The following is a 20,194-nucleotide window of genomic DNA, read 5'->3' on the forward strand; positions in this document are numbered from 1 at the left end:
TTAAAACATTTTTTTTATATGTTTGTCCAAATCTTCAATAACAAAAGAATGTAACAGCAGTGCTCTAACTGTAATCTAATTACAAATAGAATACACAAGAGGTCTCCAGAGCCCAATATACATGCAATTGCTTAGCTGTCAAAGGTCAGATGTCTTGCTCCTGCTTCTTTTCTGTTCTCAGTGCTCATCTGAAGGTGTCCTTACATGTGAAGTGGATTTATCCCAAATTCACGAAGCATATCCTTGACGTCTTGATGAATGACAGTGCTCTGTTCTTCCCACTTCATCCGCGTGTCTGCCAGGTGAGAGAGCAAACTGTCCAGACAGCCCTGCACCGGGCCAGCAGACACCAATTAATAAAAACGCACTCAATATAAGATGAAAAGTAGCTTATTAAATGGGGCATATCTCGCCATCTGGCTCACGCATTTAGAGGTGCAGATGGTCTCTACTATTCTAAAATACTAAATGCCGAAATGGATAACCTTGCGAATGGCAATTAGATCTGTTAACACTTTAATTAACCGTCAGTTCAATTTGTTTTACTATACCATTAATTACACCTCATTTGGTTGAGGTAGATTACTCTGTCACAACTTTGAAATGTCACCAGGCCCATTTTACGCCATGTAACGCTATTAAAATTTGTCATCCATTCAAGCATCTAATGTATGCATTTTGGACGCTTATTATAATCACTTACGTGCAGTATTTTCTCACACTCTCGCTCCATACTGTCCAGTTTGCTCTGGAGGTCAGAAATGATGGCGTCTTTTTCTGCTTCTGTGTTTTCTCGCAGCTCTCTTTCCGATTTTAATTCAACCTGACACTCGGCTAATCAAACAGAGGCCTTGTTTGTCATCAGTATGTCAGTGGAGAGCATGTGTTTGGTTACAGCACACACTGCCTATCATGATAAGCACAAGAATTTGAATGTGTTAATAAATGGACTCACCGAGCTGCTTCTCAAGCAAGTCCACACTTGCTTCTAGTTTATCCGCTTTAGACTGCAGGTCTGTTTCCATGGACTTGTATTGACGGTTGAGATCTGGTTACAAAAGTTAAGTAAAATACAGTATTACAATTAACAATACAGCATACTTCTTCCTCTCCTTCTCCCTTTTTAACAACAAAATATAACGATATATACGATTTGAACATCATGTTATCGCATACAGCTCTGAAAACATTTAAAGGGGTGGTCCACTACAATATTATATTTTAAACTATAGTTGATGTGTAATGTACCTATGTGAACATAAACAACATCACTGAATGAATAATGCTCAAAGTTCAATACAAAAGAAGACATTGGCTTTTACAGAGTTAGCTTAGAAAAGCCTACAGCGAACAAAGTTTGAGGACTACAAAAAAAAATACATCCGGGATAATAATATCATAAACCCTTCTGTTTAAGCCCATTCACCACACGCAGACACCCGAGCAGCGAAGGGGCGTAGCCAGAGGCACTGTAATGTATTAGCAGAGAAAGCTAAAATGCTGTCCAAACAGTGCTATTTCCTCAGAGCTTCTTCTGTTTCTGTATTTGGATTCCAGCGGACACAATGCAAAGAAAATTTTTAATTATGTTCCAGATAATTAAAGAAAAAACATATATATACAGCATATATATATGTATAGCATTTGACAAAGGACAGCTTCTAGAATCCCTCCCAGTTCAGTGCTGGATTTGTTAAAAACTCCAGCTCCAACCATAATAGACGAAGCTGTGAATTGTGAGCCACAGCCTGTAAGTATTTTTTTGTTTGTTAAAATTGATCTATTACATGCATAGTGTCTAGCGTTAACAGTATGTTGTAGCAAGGACAAAATCAAGGATGTAAACAACAGGAAATGCTGTTTGGCACCGCTACCAATTTAGCTACAAATTCATTTTTATCCATACAAAAACCTGTAAACACCCACAATCTTCACCAGAGCTGCAGTGTTTCTCTATGCAGCTGCTTTCTCTACGTAAGCAGACCTATCCAAGCCTCTTGAGGGAGGGCCTTTTGGAGGAACAAATATGATCGTCATTTTCATGGTAGCTGAGTAGCTGTATATCAAAGTATGATATATGAAAAAATAATGTGATTTTCTATAATTAAAGCATGAGCACACATTGCTTTGCATCTTATCAACACAACTAAACCTTTAAAATACACTCTGGACCACCCCTTTAAGAGACTTAAGAAACTTGTTCTTGATATACTGGATTTATTAAGTGTTTTTGAGTGAAAGGTTAATATTTGCTTTATTCTATAAAGATTATTTCTTTATAGTTTCAAATAAAAATATTGTAATTCAGAGCATTTTCACTGCACTTTTCTTGTTATTTTGCAACAAAACAGTTCCCTGTGGCAACATTTTAATTGTAAATTTAGAATAAATATGTACAGAATAAAATAAATATTCAGTTTTGGTCAAACACATAACTTTAAATCATAAATATAGAAAAACTGAGACTATCCAATATGGTCAGATAATTTGTTTCATAGCTGTATAAAATAATTAAATAATTATATTCATAAAATATAAAAATTATAATGGTCAGAAAAATATGTTGCACCAATGTGAGTTTCTTGAGCACATAATCCAAAATATTAGAACTGGATTTCTTAAAGATCTGGATCATGCAACACTGAAGACATAAAAATCTGCTTGTCAATCACATAAATGCCTTAAAATAGAGCAGTTCTTTAAAAATGCAATACTATTTCACAATATTTTATGTTTTATGTGATCAATAAATGAAGGTTTGGTGTGTGAGAGAGACTTTTTCTAGCATGTCTCCCACTCTTTATATTCCGAGAGCAACTTCCTGTTTGGGGAAGTCCCACTCAAAATGACAAAAAAAAATCAAGTTGTCCTACAAATAATCTTTATCTGTGAGTTTTACAGGATGAGTTGCATATTTTTTTCATGTTCAACTTTTAGACAATAATAGACATAATAATGTAATGCTTTGTAATTAATGTGAAATAGTATATCAGAGTTCTTTTCAGTCCACCACATTATTTTTCTCATGGTTATTTCCTTTATTTTTATTTTGCTAACAATATTAAAAAATGACAGCATATACCATGCATTTGTGGTTAGCTCACTCAATTTAATTTTGGAAATATCTCATGAATAATTCCCTGGAATGCACTAAGAAGCTCTCATTTTTCAGACGAATGCTTTAAAATATATTATATACGAGTCTACCCTTATCTGCAGAAGCATTATTTAAGATGGTATATGTCCACTTGGAAAAACATAGTAAATAAATAAGTATTTTTCAACGTGTTGTTTTCTAGAGCACATATTTTTTTAATTGAGGGTCTGACAAAAAAAATGGGGGAAAAAATGAATAAATGTAAAATAAAGACTATTAAGGTAAAATAATATAATAGTTTACAGAAAACAAGCAAATAAAAGTTTGATTAAATATTCTATTTTTATTATTATTAAAAATTTGATTAAAGAAATTTAGATATATAAATTAAAAATCATTAGTTGTAAAAATTTGATAACATTAAAGTTATTAATGTGCAAATAAGTGAATCAATACAGTAGCCTACTAAAATGAATTGACAAAAAAAACATTAAACAAACTATATAGTTTTCAAATAATGTTTCAGACCCATTTAATATATTATTTATAATAATGTATATTTTTATGGAATAAATTGAGTCTAAAATGAGTCAAGAAATCCGACAATCGGGCTCTCTCTCACAAGGATAATCAGATTGGGGGGCCCTTGACATAATAAATGAAAACCTCCTAAGCTAGGCTTTAACTGTACTCTCATTTTCACCAAGGCAAGCATTTGCGAAGTACAGCATAAATCATATTATGAAATGCACATTGTTGATGCAGGTGTACTCTATCAGTAAACCTGGAATAAAGCAAGTACTGTATTTATAAAGACCTGCAGTGATGTCCTTCATGTCTGATCGTTCCTGACTGAGCAGCTGCTCCAGATCTCTGACTTGACTCTTCAGCTCATCTCTCACTGCTGTGGCCTGACGCGCCACACCACTCCTCAGTGCTGACAACAAACGGGTAGTTCAGCCAAAAATTAAAATTTACTCACTATTAACTCATCCACGAGTCAGTGGTTCAAAAACATTCATTCTTTCTTCTGTTGTACACATAAGATATTTTGAAAAACGATGAAAACCTGTAACCATTGATCTGTGTTAGGGGTAATGCATTACAAGTAACACTTTTCTTTACTTTTCTAAATAACTGTTAAAGTAGCGCATTGCTTTAAGAAAATTAAGTAATAATGTTTGAATGACTTTTTTTTTATTTAACACAAGTCACTTTTTATTTTAATTAATTCGCTTTTCAAAAAAGTATCAGCAAGCGTTTTTTGTTTTTAAAAGATGTCTAATAGACGTCTAAAACTTGATCATCTTGGCTAAAACAAGGCTAAATTTGGTCTAAGTCTAAGTCTAAGAGTAGGCCAAAACTAGACATCTAGAAACTAGAGTCACCAAAGAAACAGAAATAAATGACTACACATATAAAGTCTGTCTAATCTGTCTATTTAATGACTAGTCTAGTTTTGGGCTATTCTTAGACGTTTATTAGATTTTCACTGACAGCCCAAATTTAGCCTTATTTTAGCCAGGCGTCTACGTTTAGATGTCAGGTTGAATCAGGCACTCACTGAGAGAATGTTTTCATTATTCTGAATGCATCAAAGAAAAGGAGAGGGGATTGTTTCAATGGACAATGATTTTACATGACTGATAAGATAAAAAGTACAAAAAGTAGCAAACGATTTCTTTAAACTTTCAGTAATCTGTAAATACGGCATAGCTCTGGGGTCAGGAAGTTCTCAGATAATAGATAACCTTTTCTATTAAGGAATTTTTTTTATTTATTTAAAATAAATTTTTTAATAGTTTGTTTTTTTTTTTAAGGAAAATTAAGGTTATACCAGCCTGATCTCATGAGGAGACGTATGTTTTATCAGTTTAGTGGGTTAGAGTTTAGAGTTCAGTCATATGAAAATTTACTATTTTAAAAAGTAGGCGAGGCACCAAACCCCTAAACCCAATCGTTATTGGGGGATAAGCAAAACGTATTAAATTGTACGAAGGATATCGTAGGAATTCATACGAATTAGCCTCTAAATCAAAAAGTTACAAATGGCAATGAGATTGTGTTAGTTATACAGTGCATTGTTAATAGCACAGCTTCCCTTAAAACAATAATAATAATTAAAAGTTCTGAAAGAGCCTCAAGCCTTAGCAAAGGTTATGAAAAGAAAAACAAAAGTAATACAAAAGTAATGTATTGCATTACTTACCATAAAACTAGAGAATGCAACTAGTTACTTTTTGGGGGAGTAACTCAATATTGTAATACATTACTTTCAAAAGTAACTTTCCCCAACACTGTCATCAGGGGCAGACTTAGCCAATAAGCAAGGTAAGCAGCCACTTAGAGCCCTGGGAAATTAGGGGGCCCCAACAAATGCCAAAAATTGCCTAAATTAATCATATAGGTAGTTTATAAATGTTCTATCATATGTTGTAAAATCTGTATATAACTGTTAAGATTTTAACGTTATTACTTCCTTTCAAAACCAGGGGCCTTATGAATCGTGGAACAATACTTACGTACTGCACATGCAAATATTAAAATCTAATCATATATACGGCTAACTAACCGTACAAAATAAGTTTGTGAACTTGTTTTTTTATTTGTGAATTTTTTGTATTTCATTTTTACATTTAGAAGATAATGGTTTCACTTAAAATATATTGTAACATGCAGTTTATTATATATCTATAAAGAAGAAAATGTTTTGAGTTTCAGTGCTTGGGCACCATACCTGGAATTGCTTAGGGCCCCCAAAAGTAGGAATTAGAAATAAGTCAGAGGTTACAGGTTTGTAGCTTTCTTCAAAATAACTTTTTTTTTTATTTAACAGAATAAAAAAGGCTGAAACAACCAAAGGTGAGTAACTGATTACAGAATTTTCTTTTTTGGTGAACTATGTCTTTATAGTGTTTTATTTGAATATAACGTAATGAAGCAGAGAACAAATGTAACATTAATAACAGTCCAATAAATAATTATATTTGCCTTACCAAGGTGTTCCTTTAAAACAGACACATCTAAGACACTTCTCCTGTACTTCTCTGTAAGTCCATCATCTATATGAGGGTGGGAAACAGAAACATGTAAGTCAAAAACCAACTCCTATTTTGTGTATAAAAATGTTATAGTATAACAAAAGCACCCTTTTCTGGCGTGCTTTTTTTAGTCTTTTCTTTTTTGCTGCCTCCTTTTCCTTTCTTCTTTGGCGGCATGATGTAAAAATCCTACTAGTCCTGCATCTTTCGGACGGAGGGAAAAGTTAATTGTATTGTGTACACAAAACCGCCTGGCAGCACGTAGGCGTGGTCAGTGATCTTAGCCAATCGCCTGTCCCGAATACTGATTACTGTTGTTCTACGTAACCACATTACACCACGTTACAGGCTGGTTGCCTTGGAGTGTGTGTAGTCGTTAAACCGCGCTGTGTGTGTTGTTTTATGGACAATAAAGTCTTCCTGTGCAGTTCTGAATCGCTTGAATTGTTTAAAAACAACCTCATATTACTTCTGGAATGGAAATGTGTCGTTTTAATAAACGGAAATGATACGAGATGAGCAAATGAACATCCCTGTGAACAAAAATAAAACGCTTCATCTCACAATTTATTGACTGTTTGAACAAAAATGCATAATTCATCTCGTTAGACCACAGACGGCGACTACGTAGCTCATGAATATTAACTACGCCATGCTTTCATTGCTTGGTAACCGTCCTACTGCTCCTATTTCGTGATCTAATTAATATTAATAAGCCACGCCTTTTACCATAGTAGGATTCGTACATTCGCATGAGGAGCAGGAAAGTAGGCGGAGACAAGGCGAGACATGAAAGAGGGCGAGGTTTTACAGGCGGAACAGGAAGAGCAGTCACACGAGCATAGGAGGGGGAGAAAGGGAGAAAGGCGGCGTTAACCCTAATATGTCTGTTTAGTACGAGATACAATTTTACCATACAGCATTTATTTTCAAATGGAGAAGGTGATTGTGAGGAAACACGTTTTTTTTTCCGTTCCTTTACAGGTTTTGCTGGGAAGCCCTCGTGTCTTGTCAGGCCGAACTTCCCGTTGCAAAAGTAATGATGGGAAGTTCAATTCATTTACGCGAATCGGCTCTTTAGAACAAGGCCTCATTAAGAACCGATTCTATTCTACAATTTTTTTAAACTTCGTTTTATATATATATATATATATATATATATATATATATATATATATATATATATATATATATATATATAAAACATAATACCAAATTAAAAGTATAATCATAAAGTATCAATTGATAAATTAGATTATAATATGTTATAAAAGAAAAAATCATTAGAATAAATTAATAAATGAGGACATTGGCTAAATAATTGACTAGGTTTTTAAATCAGTAGAAAATAAAGTAAATTAGAAGTAAGAATTAGTAATAGTATCTTATTAGGAGGTAGTTATTTTATAATGTTTCAGACCCATATATATAATCTTTTTCAGAATATGAATTGGGTTTTCATACAAAAAACTATATAAATGCCTTTAAATTTAGAAATTGAAACCCTTTGAAATGGTATGATTAAGTTTGGGGCTACGTGGCATTTAAAATACTTAAAACTCCAGCATTAAAACATACTAAGTGAAGTTTACATCTCAAACAGCTTCAGTCCGGCGGTGTGAACCGATTCGATCAATTGAAAAGATCCGACTCATAAGAACGAATCGGACATCACTCTACAGAAGCGCACAGATAGAGAAAGAGAGCTGCAGGAAAAGGGAACATCACGCACGGGGTGTCGATGTGAAAGCAGTTGTTCTACCACGTCCAGACACCCATCAAAACTTATTTTTACGCGTTATTTTTAAACGGGTTCCGCCGCCCTCCCCGAGCGTTTTTAAACACAGCGTCAAACGGCGGTTTGCTGCACGGGGGATTTAATGGGAGTCTTGCATCGGTAAAGCGCTTCTCCCCCCCTTGACGGACCCTCGCTCGAACCGAACCGGACTCGGGCGCTGTCCTCACCGGGGGGTATCCGATCCCAGTTATATTTTGACTGCGAAAACAACACTCCGGAGTCCGAATATGGCAGGAAATCTGAAGAAAGGTGGGGGGCTTATTGGCATGATGAAGGACGCTTTTCAGCCTCACCATCACCTCCACCACTCCCATCACCAGCCCGGAGCCGTGGACAAAAAGACGGTGGAGAAATGCTGGAAATTCATGGATAAGGTGGGTGTCTATAAAACAAAACACAAGCGATAGATAGCCGACAGAGACGCTCTAGCTAACAGCCTCGGTCTCTAGTTAGCTTAGCCGGATGGCCTGCACGGACAAGTACTAATTCAATATGGCAGGGCAGCTCTGCTAAGGCAATTAGCTGAATGGTTTGCAGGCTAATAAACTATATTCAGCTTGTCAAACACTCTGGGAATATTCAATTTTATAGAACATGTCATTTGTGGTTCCGATCACTCCTGCTTTCTTAATAGGAATTGTGATAATTAAAGGGTTCTCTGCTAGTCGTGCTAGCTAAGTAGCTTGTTGCAGTAGTTATCCTGTAAGTTAAATCTATGGTTGGGAAGAATGGTTTGGACATCCTTCTTCAAATGTGCCTTCTCCATAATACAGTCGGCAACGGCATGAAAATAGCTTAAGTTGGTTAAACAACTAGTATGTGACGATATACTGATCCTGTTGCTGGTCAGTCAGCTGGTTCAATTGCATTTACTCAGTGTAGACGTGGATAATGGACAGTTGGTAGATTGATTTGCTCCAACAATCTCTACTTCCTTCACTAGTTTGACTTTTTGGATAAACGGGAAGTGCCATTACTTTTGTTTGTGTTAATTTGACATTCTTAAACATTCCAGCTTAATTTAAAAAATGTCACTAAATCTGAATATGCAACTGTTATAGAAGCTAGCTAGTTGTTTTGGTGTTTAATCTAATCAATACATGCAAGTTTGGTGTAATGGTTGTGTATGAATAGAGCTGCTAGTATAGGCAAAAACCACAATTCGCCATATCTGAACATATAGTGTGTGTAGTTGGTTTGTAGTCTTTCAAGTCTTTTGTTTAACTGTAAAACTGTTTACCTTCTCTCTGTGAATTTTCTTAAAATAAGAATAACATTTGGTTGTTATTGGTTTAGGAGAATCATTCACTGGACTATAGCAACTCTGGTTTGCTGAACTTCCTGTACATAATTTTGTAAGAGAAATGCTGTTAAGCAAGTGTGTCAAACATAATCCGACAGGCTTTTGAGCAGTGTCTCGACCATTATTGTCTTGCATTGTATTCTATGCTTTCCCCCAAAATTAAAAAAGTACAGAGAGTTTTGATAATAAAAAATAAGAATTTAAATATCATCAGAAGAGATGGAATAATAACAGCATGCATACATTTTATGTAAATATCTAGGTTGGCTACACTGTTATAAATATATCATCATTTGCATTACAAGTGTTCATTTTCCACAACTAAAATTTTTTTACCAACCCAGCTTGTCAAGTAAAACGGTAAAACTGTGAACATCTGTCTAACAGAGTGGCTTTCTTTTGTTGAATTTGCTGCCTCACAATACAAAAGTTAAAGCTGCAGTTCATGGAAAAAAGTTGTGGTTACTGACCTCACACTTCCTGTGATCTTCACAATGATACATGAGAGAAACGGTGCATCTGTCGCAGGGGATTCAGTTTAAACTTATTCTCTGACATGGGGAACCACTTAGAAACCTAAAAATAAAATAGTATTTTGTATGTTTTTAGATTTGGGTTATTAAGGAAGATTTTAAGAATTATTATGGAGAACAGAAGCAGTTAATGCTTTATGATTTAGAGCTTGCGACTTCCTATTTGTTTAGTTTCACACTGGGTCTTTGGTTAGTGCGCATGTGATGTATCACTCTGTCTTCATAAGCAAATCTCCCCGTTTTTGCAATGTAACATTTGTAAATTTCCACTTTTAGAAAACTTTAAATAATAGTGAAAAAGGTCAGGATGAATGATTCCGAATACTTGACATGAGGAGAAGTACAGTCTAATCTGAAAGAAATGTGACTTTAGAATGTGTTAATCCTGACTTGGCCATTCATTATCTAATGTTCACTTTTTGATGTTTTCCATTAAGTTATATTTTCTCAGTCACCTATAAATATTTAACTTCTCACAAAATGCAGAAGAACCCAGTTGTCATTCATCCTTGCGTCTATGCAAAAACACTGCATAGTCAAATAAGAAACTTTAATTATGAAGTTCTGTGTTTGACTTTGGGTTTCCCCTTTTAAAGTGTTTATTGTATACTTCACTCTCTTTATTTACAAACATAAATTATGTACACTTTTGATTTCCTTATAATGATCATTTATTATTCAGCCACATGCCCATAAAAGGGCTCTATTTTGTTGTTGTTTATGATAGAGTATTTGCATCCTGATATGTGATTGGTCTAACAACATAAAACCTGATCAGCATTCTTCTTTAGGGTCAGTTCACACTCTCTTTGTTTGGACCATAAATGAAAATTAATAATATAGTTTGTTGACTTGGTATTCATACTGTCGTTTTTAAAAATGGAAGAAAAAAGTGACTAACCATTCAAAAGTGTTGCTTGCGGCGTTGAATGCAGTCATTGTATGTGCGTGCATATATTTTTATCAGTTGAGAACGTGTGAAGAGCTTATGTGTAAAGGAGTCAAAAACAGTACCAACTATTCTTCATAAACGCACACAAAAATTTATCATACTTTTCAATCTGTTAGTTAATATTAATGTATTGACTAACTTCCACTAATACATTATTAACCCTGTCATATTTACTTTTTCAATAGCACTGACCCCACTAACATGTATTTTAATGTGACTTATTTAGAAAGCATCACTTCAAAGTTTCATCATGTGACATTACACAGCGCCCATAATTTATGGATGTATATCAGTTTTGTTTCCCTTTTCTGCAAATGTTGCTAAATCCCACCTTTAGATTTTTAAAGCCACTAATAAAAGGCCATATTCTTAACAAATGGTAAGCAGAATGGGATCAGTGCTCAGAAAATAAACGTTTTGAAATCCAGTCTGAAATTCATTTTTCTTTAACTCAAGACATGACGAGATTGTTTGCAGAAGATGCCATATCAGACACACAAGTCAAGACTCACATATGAACATTTATTCAAAGAAGAAGAACCCCCAAAATGTCAATATTGCTACAGAAATCAAACTTCTAAACATATTCTTGTGGAATGCCCTATTGTTAATGTTATCAGACAAAAGTTATAATCTGGAGAGACCTTAAATGAACGTGTACAACTTCTAAACGTGTACAACTTTTATCAAAAGTAAACCTTTAAAAACTGTTTTTGATTTTTTTATTATTATTATTTATGTGTTTAATCTTGTGCGTTGTTTATTGCTATTGATGACTTACAATTGTTAAAATATTTTTATAATTACAGAAAAGTGATATTTATAAAATGTGTTAAACTTGATCTTTTTTTGGCCATGCTAGAGAAGCTGATATGGCAATAAACTCAGAATCTCTCTCTCTCTGCAAATATTGACAAATGTTATAATTATATTGTGAAATATCTGCGAGATATTCCTATTCTTAAAGAATGTGTAAAAAAATAAATTAAGCCTTTTAAACAGCTTAATAAGGAGGGTGGGATTTAGCTATATTTGCAGGAAAGGCAAACAAATCTTTTATCCATAAATCATGGACGCTGTAGAATGTCACATGATAAAACTTTAATGAAGTAGTCAACATGTTAAAAAGCACGTTAGTGGGGTCAGCTTTATTTAGACTTAATATTGATCATATTATTTGATCCTTGATGGGTGCTACCTTGTTAGTTTTTAGATGTAAGATTCCGTTTTAAACTGCAGCTGGATGTGTTCATTCACTTAAACGTGTTTTTATCCATATTATAGCAGAGAAGCGAATATGGCAATAAACTCAAAATTGTCTCTCTGCAAATTTTGACAAATGTTCTAATTATGTTGTGTCTCAAATGTCTTTTAAACAGCTTAATAATGATCATATTATTTGAACTATGATGGGTAATGGGTACTACCATTTTAGGATTTAGATTCAAGATTTAAACCATGTGTTAATAGTGGCTTTAAATCTGAAGGTGTGAGTTTGCAATATTTGCAGAAAAGGCAAACAAAGCCTATATACATTGCTTTTTCCCCCCAAATTTCTGTTTAATAGAGTAGATTCTTTCAGCACATTTCTAAACAGTTTTAATAAATCATTTCTAATAACTGATTAATTTTATCTTTGCCATGATGACAGTAAATAATATTTGACTAGATATTTTTCAAGACACTTCTATACAGCTTAAAGTTACATTTATTGGCTTGACTAGGTTAACGAGGCAGGTTAGGGTATTTAGCCAAGTTATTGTATAACGATGGTTATAAAATATATAACTTAAAGGAGCTAATAATTTTGATGTTTTGATCTAGCCGAAAAAAAACAAATAAGACTTTCTCCTGAAGAAAAAAATATTATCAGACATACTGTGAAACATTTCCTTGCTCTGTTAAACATCATTTGGGAAATATTTAAAAAAAGAAAAAAAGGGTTTTTACTGTATGCAGTTACAAAATTGGCACATTTCAGGTTTGTTTTCTTTTAAAATCAGCAATCTCCACTGCCTGAGTAATATCCGATATAAAGTGGGTCTTAGAATGTACGAGAAGCACTGCATTAAATTACATTTTTCCCTGCCATGTCTTTAAAATATGAAAATTTATTTTACCCCAGTAAATTCAATAGAGATTCTGCACTAGCCTGCTAATTCTGACGGGCGCGTGCGTGTAAATGGATTTTCTTATTGTTTTACGCTTGAGCAACTAAATGAATGCCAAAGTCTATTTATCTGATTATATTTTAATTGCATTACAACATCGAGGCAGTAAAAGGAACTGTATACAATGGAAAAAAGTCACATTAATCGTTGACCAGAAGTTTAGCAGAATGGGAAGAAACACTAGCTCTGCATAACCTCTATTCTGATTTTGTGTGTGTGTTTGTGTGTTATATATATATATATATATATATATATATATATATATATATATATATATATATATATATATATATATATATATATATATATTTTTTTTTTTTTTTTTTTTTTTTTTTTTTGGAGTTCTGGCATAACCGAACCACCTACAAGAAGGCAGAGAAAATGATGATGTTAAATTTAGTTTTATCATCAAATATTAAGTTTTGTCATGTGACAGATTTTAGATATAGGATTCTGATTTAAACCGCAGTTGGATGTATTCATTTTCTTAGAGCTATGTTACACACGGCATCAAAAGTAATTGCCATCAAAAATCCATAAAAGGTCCTCTTTGAAGCTGTCCTTCGCAAATGGACTCAATAAGAAATCACACAAGATTTCCAAACATTTATTGACTTTCTGGTTTTATTTCTCGTGCTTGACATGGAGACATTTTTCTCTGCTTTTATTTTTTCCTCCTGAATTCCGATTATCACTAGAAGCCATGATGAGCTTGCATCTGCACGTAAACACATAGACGTATGCATGTTTGCTGATAATTCTCAGGACGTCCTGTCGCCACACTCTTATCTCTTGGCTGTCAGGACTCGGGGTGCATGAGAGCCAGAAGCTTTGGTGCACAACTCAGACTGCATGATGACCCCTCTGTGATGTCATCACCCCCCTCCTCCCCACAATCACAGCTGGTCCTGTGCTGAAGACAAAATAGATAAGAGCGGCTGCAAGTCCTCGAAGCAGCTGTCTGCAGCGCCGGCCTCTTATTGCTGGAACGTGTGCTCACTGCACGACACCTCTCCAACTGCTGGGGTGGTGACATTTGAGCAGCTTCCCGTTTCCTCAAATTTCCCACCCGCGTCTTAATCAATAGTTCAGAAGGTGATGATGCGTGGCTTTAGTTCAGACGGAAGTGAGACACTGTGTCTGAATTAAAGCAAAAAGCTATTGGACCATCAGTCCGGCCATTAAGTTGTTTGGCTAATGAAGTGGTTTGAGGCCATTCGCTTAATCGTGATGATTTATTGTCTGGAATGGATGGTTTTTCTTGGAAGATTTCAACTGCTTCGTGGCCTTTAGTAGGGTTGGGTGGAATGTCGATACGTGACTGTACAAATGTTAGACGCTTGCTATATAATTGTAGGACAGTTATATCCTGTTAAATGCACAACAGGCCAATAGACAGTGCTGTTTAATTAATAAATTGATATTTATTTAGCAAGGATTCATTAAATATACAATAAGTGCCAACAAATACATTTTGTAATCTTAGATTTCCATTTGGAGTGTTTTTTTAGATTAATTTATTAGATAAGATTAGATTAGAGGGAATTTGTTGTGAATATTAGTAAGACTGTTTGGTTCTTTTCTTTAGCACCACCAATAGCCAGTCTGTCTAACAATTTGTTGTTTGCATATACTGTACATATCTCACTCATTGATTTACCATCAATTTTTTGTAAATTAATTTTTATTATTTGTTCACTAATTCTTGTTGTCCAAAGGCCTGTCACAATAATCAATATATTGACTTATCGCACAACACATGGACATGACCTCAATCGTTTTTGGTTATGCAATGTACAGTATATCACCGTGGCCCATACATAAAAACCAGTTCTAGCAACATTTTAGCTGACTTTGCAACATCTCTATCTCTATTGAAGGTGTCAGTGTCAGTATGGTTAAAAAAAACTACTTTAGTATTGGCTATGAGATGACAATCAGATATCACAGCCTCTGTTACCTTTTACTTTGACAGGCTTTTTGGTTGACATTTATTTTTATTTATTTAGGATGTGTGTTTTCATATTCTGTTTTCAATGCCTAATTTGTATATTGTTAAAATAAACTAATTGAATGTTCCCAAGAATTAAATATTATTTGTTCTTTGGAAGTGTATTTGCATTATAATGCTATTATATTGTAATTCTGGCATTATATAAAGAGTCGCATAAAATTGTCTTAAAATGACAATAATATTGTTTATCGCAATATATCGTACAACAAAAAATAGATATTGTTACAGGCCTTGTTGTCCATCCTTATTTTGTAGCACAATTTACTTGAGTTTTTGCGTAACCAAATCCTCAGCTCAAGTGTGCAACCCCACTCCCCTAGCAGTCTAGGGGAGTGGGGTTGCACTCCCCTGCTGTTCTTTTAAAGATTTTACTCAAATGACCTTTTAAAAAATGTCAATTAAACTGAATTAATTTATATCTATCACATAAAATCTAAGGTATATTAAAACAGAAAACATTGCTATAATTTTTCACAGATTACTGTTATTGATGTTCGAGCTGATGATTTGTTAAATTATTTTTCACGCTTTATATTGTTTTGTAATATTAGTTTTATTAAGTTCATGTTCTTTAACACAAGTTTTGCATTCTTTGCAAGTGTGCCAGGCTCAGGATGAATCCTTGAATTAAATCAGAAATCTACTAATAAAAAAATGCAAAAGAATAAAACCAAAACACGTTTTTATTTTATGAAACGTTTTTTAAATTGCCTTTTTTTGTAAAATAGTTATTTATTCTTCAAAAATGCTTTAAAACATCTATTGAAAAAATGATTTCTGCAAAATTGTTACTAACAATTTATTTGGGTTGAATTTAAACAAACAAATTAAGTATAGTAATGTTCATCCTAATCTGTTTATTTAAATTCAGCACAAATAAATTGTTTACAACCACTTAACTTAAATTGAGTAAATCATAAATATCACCTCTGAATCTTTTTTATGTGTAGTTAAGTATATAGATTTCTTCCTTTTGAGTTGCCTGCTTCTAATAAGAATATTAATCATCATCATCATCATCATTATATATAATACTTAAGTAAAAGCTGTGATGAATGATTCTAGTCACACTGCCATACCGCTCAACTGTAATCTCAAGCATTAAACCCCTACAGCTGCAAAACACACAATGTCATTCCTAGTCACCAGAATCAATCAATGTTGTAAATATTGAGATGACAGCATAGTGCTGTAGTATGCAGAGAATGTCTTTTTTTGCAAGATGTACGATTTTTCTCTCTGGAATGTTTTTGTGTGACCTGGGTTTTTTGTTTGTATTTATAGATTGTTTAGCAGTTTTAAAACCCTTGTCAGTGTAGTTATTTTTTTCCTCGTTCATATCATACTACAAGAGAAAACTTGCAGAATGTCCCTATATCCTTATAGAGAATATGAGGTTAGTTTGCAGCTCTGTTTTCTTGATTGAAAGTCAGCTTAATGTCCCTTTAGAGAGTTGTACAGAATATTTGTCAAAACACTTGTACAGAGCTTGTTGGTTGCAGTATTAACAGGCTAATCGACAAACCTATTCACAGACATGCGTGAGTTTCATTTAAGCTGCTTTAAAACTATGTAGTGTGAAAAGTTCTTTACAAAAAAAGTTGTTGTTTTTTTGTGGTGAATTTTCGATCATTTATGAGCAATGTTTCAAACTGTTAAAGTTTTGGGTTAGTATTTTTACTAGTTTTATTGAATCATTTATAGGCATGGGACAATAACTGTTTTAGGATTTACTGCGATTCTTGAAAAGTCCAGATTTTAAAACTGCTAAAACTTTCTGATCCTGCGATATAAGTAAGTTTAAATGTTTTTAATTTTATTATTTATGTGTTGTTTTTACAACTATTTTATTTATTTTTTTAGGGCAACAGTATCTCCAGCTGAAAAGGACCCTTCACTGTTCCAAAATATTTCCAATAGTTTCTTAATTTAATTTGTTAAAGTAAAATATATTGTGGGGAAGAACATGTTTTTATTTATTTATTTATTTATTTATTTTTTATCCAGACATTTAAAAACAACATATTTTAGAGTAGTAATTACAATACCATCATATCGTGAAACAGAGATATTTTTATTCTGGGTTATCATACTGTCTGAATCTTAGACCGGCCCATGCCTAATCATTTGTCTGTTTATTAAAGAGCAATGATATTATACTGTAGAGCTGCACAATATATCATTTCAGCGTCATTATCGCAATTTGTGCATTTGCAATAGTCATATCGCAAAGATATGCAATGTTAAGTTGACTTTACAGTGTAATTTTCACATTTACATATACAAAACTATAATGCATGCACTGTTTATTTTACTTTTATCTTTGCTTTGTTGCATTTATCTATGCTTGTAGTTTACATGTATTGCATAATTTCCTTACAGAATCATCCCAGTTAATCAAAGTTCAAATTCATTCAAGTTCAATAAATTCAGTAACACTTAAGCAACCAATTTTTACTGTTAACTAGTTGCTTATTAGCATGCATATTATTGAGATACTATCAGCTTTTTAGTACTTATAAAGCACATGTTCTGTATGATCCTTTTCTACATCCCTAATCCTACCTAATACCTAAACTACCTTAATAACTATCATTAAGCAAAAGTCAAAATGGTTTGCTAAGAGAGGGAACTGAACCTTAAAATAAAGTGTGACGACAATTCTCTCCAAGTATAGCAAAGTGTATTGCAATATATATCACAGAATAACAAAATATCACAATATAAGTTTTCCAATATCGTAAAGCCCTGTTATACAGTGTGCACTGAACTGATCAATATTGATAGTAAAGAATTCACAAAATAAATATCACAAAAAATAGGATCATGAAAACGAAACCAGAAAAATTGTTTAAGCAAATCAAAAGGATTTCTGCAGAAAAATGCTGAAAATTCAGCTTTGCCAACAAACAATTCTTAAAGTTTATTAGCAGAAAGTTTTATAATTAGTGATAATCTCTTACAATGTTACAGTTTTTACAGTATTTTTATGGTCTGCTTGTTGAATTTAAGTTACATATGCCTCTACATGCCAACTAATTCTCATTAGATTATAAGTAGACTGTTAGGTTGGGGTTAGAGTTGGGGTTAGGGTTAGGTTGACATGTAGGCCCGTTTACACTAGTGCAATTTAGTTTTAAAACAGCATTTTAGAATGAAAACGATCTGCGTCCACACTAGCGTTTAACCCAGCGTTTCTGAACAGCCCTCCGCCTACACCAAAACACTAAAAACGCACATCACGTGACCACACACACTCTTTGACCGTGTCACTCTTTGACACGTGTCTAGACAGATGACAGCTGTGTTCATCAAGGATCTCCCGCTGGATATAATCTCACTATATTTGTTAAACGTAATATTTAATTCATCTTGTTTTCTATATCTAACGACATATTGCCCAATTTTGGTGTTTTGAATGTTTTACTTGTTCTCAGGTAACGTGTTTTGGCTGAGCGCAAAAATAAGTTAATAATTAATTTCACATACATTCTGCATATTGACTGATTGCTTGCATTAATTTCACATACATTCTGCATATTGACTGATTGCTTGCCTTTATTTTCTATAATGCATAAACTTAATGTACGTTATACATTACTATACTTTTGCAAAGTCTGAACTTACAAGGATGCAGGACTAAATTGTGTGTAGAATACTTAATATTGAGGAAAAGCCCCAATCAGAGAGGCGAATGTCAGCAGCCCCGCCTCCATTTTCAGATGTCTCAGTTTTTCCCCATACAGAGCAGCAACGTTTTAGAATGAAAATGGCCTCCTTAGCATTTCCAAAACGCTCCGTTTTTGGCGCTCGAAAACTCCAGCGTAGTGTGCACGGATGGCGTAACCGTAGCAAAACTTATGCGTTTTTAAACTAAAACGCATTAGTGTAAACGGAGCCGTACTTGCAAAGTTTCTTGTAGTCGGTTAAATGTCTGTTGAAGGAGCAGTATCAACAGATTTTAAGCAGACAGTCTACTAATACTCAATTGGACCATCAAAATAAAGTGTTACCCAGTTTTATAGGCGAGCAATAGAGGCTTGTAAAAAAGAAACATCCCCCAAAGCTTTAAACAGTAGGTATTTTGCATATTTCCTTAAATTTAGAGAAGTTGTATTCTGTATATTAAAAGGAAGTAAACTGAAGTGAGTTCATGCCAATTTGTTTAAAATGTTAAGCTATTTATGTAACGGAGGCCAGCTAGTGTGTGCTGTGCATGGTCTTTAGCCTCCTTGTTAGAGCAACCGACTCCCATGCGGAAGGTCGCCGGTTCGATCCCAGCTCAGAGCGGGTTGGGTGGTGTAGGACCGGCGGGGTTACATTTACATCAAGTAAAATGATGTTTCTACCGTTTTTTTTCTACTTCAGTATTGTAGAAGCCCATCATTTTAAATGGTATCACTTTTAGTGCTCAGTATTTTGCAACAATGGCATATTTATCATCATGTAATTTTGTCTCCCTTCTTGTAGGTGGTACGGTTATGCCAGAACCCCAAATTGGCCTTGAAGAACAGTCCTCCGTACATCCTAGACTTGCTGCCAGATACATACCAGCATCTCCGCACTATCCTGTCTCGATATGAAGGCAAGATGGAAACGCTAGGCGACAACGAGTACTTCCGTGTTTTTATGGAGAACTTGACCAAGAAGACCAAACAGACCATAAGCCTGTTCAAAGATGGCAAAGAGCGAATGTTCGAGGAGAACTCTCAGCCCAGGTGAGTAATCTAAATACAGCGTTATAAGGTGGTAACAATCATGGTCTTTATGGCTTTGTAGGCTGCAATCATTCAGAATGATGTTTTCGAATGTGACCAAATATGGAGTCAAGGTTTTGCATTTGACAAAGGTGTGAAAAGCAGACCTCTGAGAACTCCAGCCACCTCTGTGCAGACTTCCCTGAGCTAGTTAATGGTTTTTTGTTTGTTTTTTGAATTGCCTTGCAACATAATTCAGTGTGGGAGGCAAAAGCAGAAGCAGTGAAACAGTTCTTCTTCAGTCCCTGAATCATGTGAAAGAGTTTGGGTAAAGGTTACTCTGAGTTAAGCTGAAGCTCAAGTCGTATATCAAAGATGCAAATGAAGTAGAGCATGTAAGCGCTCACGGATCAGCCAGTGGACTGAGATCGTATCAGGCCTGTGCTTCTTCTGCTTCTCTGAAAATGCTAGGCTCATGTGAGCGGACGGAGGAGGAATGTGTAATGCAAATAGGACCAGTCACAAGAGGAAGAGCTTTACTGAGGCCAAAACCTCACAATTAACAGGTCGGTTGTATATTTTCCAGAT

At 34.3% G+C, this 20,194-nt stretch overlaps 2 protein-coding genes across 5 annotated transcripts in view; one reads left to right on the forward strand and one right to left on the reverse strand.

Moving 5' to 3' along the window:
• drc12 (dynein regulatory complex subunit 12 homolog) lies at nucleotides 1-6,346 on the reverse strand. The gene is given in 6 exon segments (NM_001111210.1): nucleotides 1-329; nucleotides 704-834; nucleotides 956-1,048; nucleotides 3,915-4,034; nucleotides 6,094-6,159; nucleotides 6,246-6,346. Coding segments are annotated over 6 exon segments (609 nt in total). The 5' UTR covers nucleotides 6,316-6,346; the 3' UTR covers nucleotides 1-200.
• Nucleotides 6,347-7,826: 1,480 nt separating this feature from the next.
• Nucleotides 7,827-20,194, forward strand: part of cbl (Cbl proto-oncogene) — a 60,064-nt gene continuing 47,696 nt past the window's right edge. For 3 of the 4 annotated variants that reach the window (XR_015508531.1, XR_015508532.1, XM_087282829.1), the window contains exons 1-2: nucleotides 7,827-8,310; nucleotides 19,380-19,627. Coding sequence is in view for 2 of the 4 variants with exons in the window: in XM_087282829.1 (XP_087138955.1) it covers nucleotides 8,164-8,310; nucleotides 19,380-19,627 (395 nt within the window). In the remaining 2 variants the exon portion in view is untranslated. 4 annotated transcript variants of the gene reach the window in all.

This window comes from Danio rerio, chromosome 15 (genome assembly GCF_052040795.2).
Source record: "Danio rerio strain M-AB ecotype USA chromosome 15, GRCz13ab, whole genome shotgun sequence".
NCBI classification, from domain to species: domain Eukaryota; kingdom Metazoa; phylum Chordata; class Actinopteri; order Cypriniformes; family Danionidae; genus Danio; species Danio rerio.